The 7,595-nt window shown below is 36.7% G+C and overlaps 1 protein-coding gene across 1 annotated transcript; it reads left to right on the plus strand.

The window, feature by feature from the left end:
* The first annotated feature begins 3,709 nt into the window (after nt 1-3,709).
* On the plus strand, nt 3,710-7,081 carry LOC135689132 (uncharacterized). The gene has a single exon (XM_065206253.2). It carries the CDS (start codon nt 4,434-4,436, stop codon nt 5,547-5,549), a length of 1,116 nt encoding a protein of 371 aa, XP_065062325.2. The 5' UTR covers nt 3,710-4,433; the 3' UTR covers nt 5,550-7,081.
* The last annotated feature ends 514 nt before the right edge of the window (nt 7,082-7,595 follow it).

Genomic DNA, 7,595 nt, shown 5'->3' on the forward strand with positions numbered 1-7,595 from the left:
TGTTATTTATGATCGTCGCAGCTCAGTTTGAAGTTTCTGTAACAAATTAGCCTCAATTGGACCAGCACAATCACAAAAAGAGCAAAAATACCGAAAATGTGGCTCAACAATACATCCGCTTTTCTGGCATGACTTAGATCGCCAATAGCTCTGGAAACTCTCTTCATGTGTTCTTTCCTGTTAAGACAATTGTCTAGTACAAAGCCAAGGTCACTTGTTTCCTGGATCACTTCAAGTTATTTTATGCGAATTTTCAAAATTTTATGCGAATTTTGAAGGTATTATGCTTTTCTTGATAGAAACGAGCATATAATTTTGTTCGCAGCATTTAAGGACAGTTTACTGCCTTTAAGTCAAGTGTCCAGTTGAATGAGATCGTTATTGATAGCGTCGTTTAGGATTTTCATATCCGAAGATTGGCATAACAGACTCGTGTCATCAGCATAAATGGTAACGACAGAATAATGGACAGCATGCTGCAGATCAGTTATATGAGTAAGAAAAGAAGGGGGCCTAGACATGAGCCTTTGAGCACACCAACTTCTATTTTCTCAGTTTTTGAACTGATCTAATTGGCTTTTGGCTTCGCTTGTAAAGGTATGGTTTATACAATGTGAGTCCTAGCTATTGGTATTGGTGTGAGTGAGTTGTAATGTGATGTTAGTTATGAGTTGCAGATGTGAGTTGTAAAGAATCAAATGAGTCAACAGTATCATATGAGTTTTTTAGATCAATGATTGTAAGAGCGACAAGCTTGCCAAGGACAGAAAAGCAGATGAACAAAAACCTTTGAGATGAAAAGATACTTGCTGGCATCATGAAATAGCCACCTGAGTGACCGAGGAGGAAGCCTTCAAATATGGGGCCAAAATGGCATCAAGCAAAAGCATTCGAACCTTTGTTTTAGACATAAACAGGGTTAAAACATTGAAAAGGTTCTTTTTCACTGGAAAAGGTGTGTCTGTTAGGCCTACAACGAACACATTTGAAGTCAACCTATACAAACGTGTTATGGAGTGGTTGAATAATTTCTTAAAGGCAAGGATGCACTCTACTTTTAATTATATTAATGCTCTACGAAAGAATTATGCTAGATACAGTTGAAGAGGTTTCTTGAAAGATGGAAGCTTTACATTCGACAAGCTACAATTTGGTGATATGTTTTCCATGCAGGCAGTTATGAGGTCGTCAAGCAGGTATAATAGAATATGACATAAAATTTAAAAAATATTCCACGAACCAAGTCTAGAAAAAAAGCAAATGGAAAATATAATTGAGCAGCTTGTTTTAACTGCTCATGATGAGGGTCCGAAGTAAAAGTGGAGTTTGTAAATCCATGGAAATAGCAGAGCTCTAAATTTTAATGCAACATGGAGACAAAATGCAGATAGACCGACACAGGATATATGATTGAAGGCTGATTTGGATTGAAACATCGACGATTGCACTGGTCATAAAGTCAGAAAAATCTAAGTCATTAAGTTTAGTAGACTTGATGAAGAACTATGCTCCAAATGTCGTTAATAACCTCGTTATAATTTCCTAGTACAATTTTACTTGAATTCCTAGTTACATTCTATTGTATTGTTTTATAATTTTTCAGGATATAAAATAACTGTTGAAAATAGGTAGAACTCAAAATAATTTTTGAAATGGAAACCGAATCCATGAATTTAAAGTTGTGAAAAGGACAAGATTATTTAGAAAATGACTAAATCCAGCCACCGTTTGTTCAATGATGTTTCCTTTAAAAATTTATTTTGAATCTTGGTATTACCTGTAATATGCTCGCAGGGCATTAGTGAAACCTGCCATACCCGCGATAGGCCACCGTTTCAGTTTCAAATTTTTGACAGTTTCCATACTGCATTGACGCCAAAGATAAAAAATAAAAAGGGAAACACTTGGCAATATTAAGAAAAACAAGATAAATAATCTTCATCGGCTGTCGTTAGACTGTTTGCGAAACAGTTCTCTCTTTCAATATAGAGATCAAAATTATGACATCACAATAATATAATTTTAGAATTTTTGAATTTTGATCTCAAAGCCTAAAAGAGCAGCATTGAATACCTCTAGATGTGCAAAATCAGCGACAAGTGTTGGCTGAGATATGGTCACTTAAGCACCAAGACCAAGTCATGGGACCGAATGCTGATCTTTGTGGGCATCCTTGTGTTGTTTCCTTTCATTCACTTCTTATATTTCCTAGTTGGACCCTATTCTGTCTTTGCTCAAAGTAGGATGTTATTAATCTCAGAGAATCTTCGGCCAGGCCATAGGATTCAAGCATTTTTAGTAGGAGACTAGGAACCATGGAATCGAAGGCTTTGCTCATGTCTGTTGAGAGGATGGCTGTTATTTGTTTATTGTCCAGGGTGAATTTCCAATCCTCAATCAGTCTCAGCAGCGAAGTTTCTGTGCTGTTTTGCTTCTTGTATGCTGTCAAGCACGGGCTTAGTTTGTTGCCAAATGAATGTGTATCTTGCTCACTGAGCGCCTTCTCAAAAACCTTGTCAACTGCATTGAGAACTGTTATTGGCCTGTAATTTTCATGGACGTCTTTATCTGCTTTCTTGTGAACTGGTGCCCATTCTCCTTTTTTCCACTCGATGGGCCACTTTCCTTGCGTGATGCATGAGTTATATAATGATGTTAGAGATGGAGCTAGTTGTTCAGCATTCATTTTAAAAAAAAATGGCGTTATTCCATCGCATCCAGATGTTTATTAATGATTTGGCTAACTAATTCATGCCAAAAATGGCATTTATCGTCAACTGAATCGAATGTCTCTGTCACTTGCCAGGGCATAGCTTCAATATCTTTCTTTAGTTCTTCATGGTTTAGAATCTTTTTACTACGGAAGGTAATAATTTTCTTTTTATGCTGTTTGATACATGTATTCATCAGGCCAAATGTCATAAAATGATCACTTAAACCGGAGTCGAGCTCCTCACTTAGCTGGAAATTATCTGGGATATTTGTGAGAATTACATCAATCAATGTTTGTGTTTTATCAGTGACTCTGGTTGGCCTTTCAATCATGCATTGCAGATTATGTACCTCTTCTAATCCAATAAGTATTTTTCCCGACTACCAATTTATTTCCCTGCATTGCTGCCCAGCCTTAAATGTAATTTATCTCTTTCTTGACTTTAAGGAAGTGTTCCTTTCCAATAGCTTTTGGTCGTCTGTAAAGGCAAAGAACAATTAACTTGACTCCAGGTAGCTCTATGCTACATGCATGAACTTCGAATTTTTCATAGAATTTTTTGGGCGTTCTCAATTTCTTTGATATTACTTTCTCTGTTACATGGGGCCATTATGCCTCCTCCACCCTTCTTTCTATCTTCCCTTAAAATTCTGTAACCCTCTATTTTGAATTGTTCATCTGGGTAGGTGTTGTCAATTTTCGTCTCTGTTATAAATAAATTTGCGCACTTAGAGATTTGTTCAGTTCTATTAGGTCTTCTATTTTATTTTGTATGCTGTTTATATTTTGATGGTTGATTAGCACATTCCTATTGTCCTTGTTACGCAATTCTATACGCCTTTTTTTGCTGTTTCTGTTCATATCCTATCAATTGTTGAAAACTGTTTCATTCAATTGTTTCATTAAACATTTCATTGCATCTCCATTGTCATTAATTTGACCTGCACAATTGAAAAATTCTTGCAGGTTGCTGCAATCTGCAAAGGGTAACGAATCTTTACATTCCCAGATTTGCTTGTAAGTACAAGTAGGGCAGTACCATGTTTTGACTTTCTCCAGCCGTTTGTGTTCACTTACTGATACATGACCACAGTTTTTGCCGATATGGCAAAGCTGGGCACATCACAGGTTAAGGCTCGGTGTGTTTTTGCAACTGCTTGGTGTACATCACCAGGCATGAGTAAGAGGTATTCACTGCTCTCTAGTAACTGGAAACAGTAACAGTTTGAATTTCTATAACCTGAAATCCGTGATTTGAAAAACTACCGTTTGCTCCTTGGTCTTTGACTTAGGCCATTTCTATAACGATGAACTTCTGGCACGTTTGGGTGTAGTGGTTTGTTTAACGTCCTAATCCCCCAGCAACCCGTGTCTGGTTTATGATCTTTGCAGTGTCTGTGGTGCAGGAGGGCAAATAATGGTAAAAGCAGTCCAGCAATTACAACCAACGCGCTTGTACAAGCTGAGTGCGAAAAACGACGTCTAGCCGCCATAAGGGCACGTGAATCAATCAACATTCTTTTGCAGAAAACACTTCTAAAGAAAAATCTTATCAAACCATTCATAAACTGTATCTTAAAACAGCAATATTACCAGTTGTCAGTATTCAAAGCATCCTGATCAACCACCAGTCAATAACGAAATCCTCTGAATGTCACTATAGGGACATCGTTTATACAAAACACTTGATGTGTTAAAGAGGCTTTGCATTTAACATACTATGAATCAGAAGGACAAGATGGCAGGATCAAAGATGTTGCCGTATTTCTTAGCTCTTGCTGGGTTCGTGACATTTTTCATTCTGTTTATGAAGTTTAATGAGTATGAATTGTTAGTTAAGAGATCGACAAGTCTCTGCACGGACAATGAATCCAAAAGGATGCTGGCGAAAAAGCTTGAAGATGAAAAACACGAGGTGAATACCATAACTGTCAAATATGACAAAAGGAATATCTTCTTTACATATAAGGTCTACAAACGAATGCAATCTAATAATAAGGCGACGATAATAATGAAAGGCTGCCCAAGCAGACGAAACATCGCGAATTTCGCTCTAGTTACTGGATTTATTGACTTGCGAAGTAAAACTTATCGCAAAACACTAGGTGAGCTAGCTGAAGAGACAGAAGAGAATAATTTGAAAATTGATGCGAGGCACATGGAAATTATTGACGTTTTGCAACATAACCTAAACCACAAATTCATTGACGAAGTACACGTGTTAGTGAGAGATAGAGAAACTGCCGAATATTTGCATTCTCTGCCTCTCCAGAGGAGTGAGGAGCTTTTCATTTCTGTTGTTAATGAAGAAGTTGGACTTACAAGCCAGCTACTATACGCTGCAAGATGCCTGACAGATCATTTGGTAGCTATAACAAATCAGGATAACAAGTTAGGCAAGGGATGGGACTTGCCGTGGTATGAGGTAATCAGGGACACGAGAACGATGTACGCTTTGACAAGACATTCCCCATTAGAGTCGAATTGCACTTCGCAATGGAATTGTGATGATGGAGGCATCTACGTAGGCTCTCACGACACCTTTGTTTTAAAACCTCTAAAGGAGTGGACGGAAAGCACTTTTAGTGAATTGAAGGGGATCTCGCCTGATTTGTATGGAATGGAGAACCTCTTAATGTGGTTCCTTCAGACAAAATTGGGCTATCGTATTTTCAACCCATGCAAAATTCTGTTCGTACACCATCATCATTGTGTTCCTATCCGAGGCCTAAATCGGCACAGAGTTAACAACAATTACAGAAGCCTTACTGTTGGCTTTTCGGACAGACTAGGCTCCTCTTACGATCGTGATATTGAGGAGGAACTGTATTTGTGATCTTTGGCAATGTAAACTTTAATAGCCCAGCGAAAGAGTAAGGTGACTGGAGTCGATTCGCTCTTATCTCAACAACAAACTAAACGGGTTCTCTTAATCTATTCATATAAAAGAAGCAGTGTTTATATGATGTTTTCGGTCATTGGCTTTTTGGGCCAAGGATTTTATGAGATCCTGTGTTTTCTCATAAAATGTCCCCTTTTCCCCACTCGCTACGCCACTGAAAATAAATTGAAAAAGGCGAAGGTAGAATTTTTACATAGCTTTTTGCCTTATTCCATGGCAATGAATCAACGAATTAAACAAGAAATAATCACGAAAACAAGCTGCTGTCAGCATTTTAGGTAAAACATTGACAAGAGATAAGTTCTGAGCTTTCAAATATCATGCAATCTTAGCAGTTAAAGATATTTGTTGGAATGTAATGGGGAAGACAAGATTGATTTGATATTTTTCTGACAGCTCTTTTTCGTGTTAAAAACTGAATTTTTGACGTGCCAATGTCTGACCCACCAATGACACGAACGAGGAATTGTCAATGCTTGCCGAGAAGAAAGATTTTTTCAGTTCTCTCAAATGATGATTCCATCTTAGCTCTTCATCTCACAAAAGACCATGAAATTTGATTGATTCTTCTCCAAAAACGTTTTTGTTTACTGTTTTTCACTAAATCACTAGAAGTTACTGATATCACATAAATTATAATTTGTTCTTGGATGAAATCTTTTGAATTATAGCAGGTATCTGGATTAATGTCAGAGAGGCAGAGTTTAGACTATTTTAAACATTAGCATAGTTGTTGGTTAATAGAAGAAAAAGCAGATGTTTTAGAACTGATCCCTAAAGCATACCGATTTCTTTCATTTAGAAAACACATTTGATGAATTTCCTTTTGTAATGTTAACACTTGGAAAAAAAAATAAGATATACCAGAGTATGAAAGGAGGACAATTATATCCCCAAATCGAGTCCCTTTGTTATCTAAAGTATGTTGCTTAGTCTAAGTTACACTAATCGATGCAAGATTAATTGAACTAATTTCTTGGAAACCGATGAGTAGCTCTATGGAAAAATGTGATTATTGGGTTTTCTTCTTTAAATAGAGTAGTACTTTGGTGAATTTTGGTATCAATGGGACAATTCCTTTGGTAATGGTTGTACCCATGTTTTTGCAGTAGTTTCAATCACCTTTTGGATTCTAAGATTTAGTTGAATTTAAGAACTTGCAGCGTTGGATGACTGGTAATTGTACTTAAGTACATCAAAGTTGTTGTGAAAAATTGTTGAATTTTTCAGTTATGAATGCCAAGTTTAAGATATTATCAAGACATTGTTGTGTTTGTCTACTTGCTAAAGATATACATTTACACTATACTTTACAATATTGTGCAACTCTTTCTTTTTTATAGGATCTTTTGAAAATAAAGATCTACTGTGCCTATCAAGGCTGGAATGTACATTTGACCATCGACTCTCCCACCATGACAGGCACTCCCACTTATCCTACCCTCACTGTGTTAAGTATAAACCCACGGTACCCGTACTGTGTTGGATATAGACTTTCGTACCAAAAAAGTCCTAGATTTAAACGCATCGCTACTAAGTGTAAGTATATGTTGTCAATGATTGTGTCTTTATTAAGAAGGTTAACATCAAAGCCTCTCATCCTTAGGACCGCTTATTTGTGTCAGTTTTGGAAGAATAAACTGAGAATGAGAATTAGGGAAATCTGCGCCAAAATTTTGATGCCTAAAAGCCCAACAAAATAAGTAATTTAACTTTTGCTTTCGATCTCAATTTCTATCGTTTAGCAATCTTTACTTTTGAAACTTTACTTTACTTGACTTTACTTTTGAAAAATTTTCCGAACAAAGTAGAGCTGAGAAATGTTTCTACGTAAAGGCCCACTCCGTTATTTTGACTCGAAAAAAAGACGTTACAAAATTTGCATTCATCTATATCAACGTTTGTAAATGTTTTATTCTATACTGATTACCACGTTTTAGGTACTCAAATAGCATCAGTCTAGTTTCTTGTATGTGGAAC

This window comes from Rhopilema esculentum, chromosome 9 (genome assembly GCF_057945365.1).
Source record: "Rhopilema esculentum isolate cy_ngs chromosome 9, ASM5794536v1, whole genome shotgun sequence".
NCBI lineage: Eukaryota > Metazoa > Cnidaria > Scyphozoa > Rhizostomeae > Rhizostomatidae > Rhopilema > Rhopilema esculentum.

Bases quoted from the DNA above. Each gene is read 5' to 3' on its own strand.
- LOC135689132 (XM_065206253.2), top strand. From the start codon at position 4,434: ATGAATCAGAAGGACAAGATGGCAGGATCAAAGATGTTGCCGTATTTC.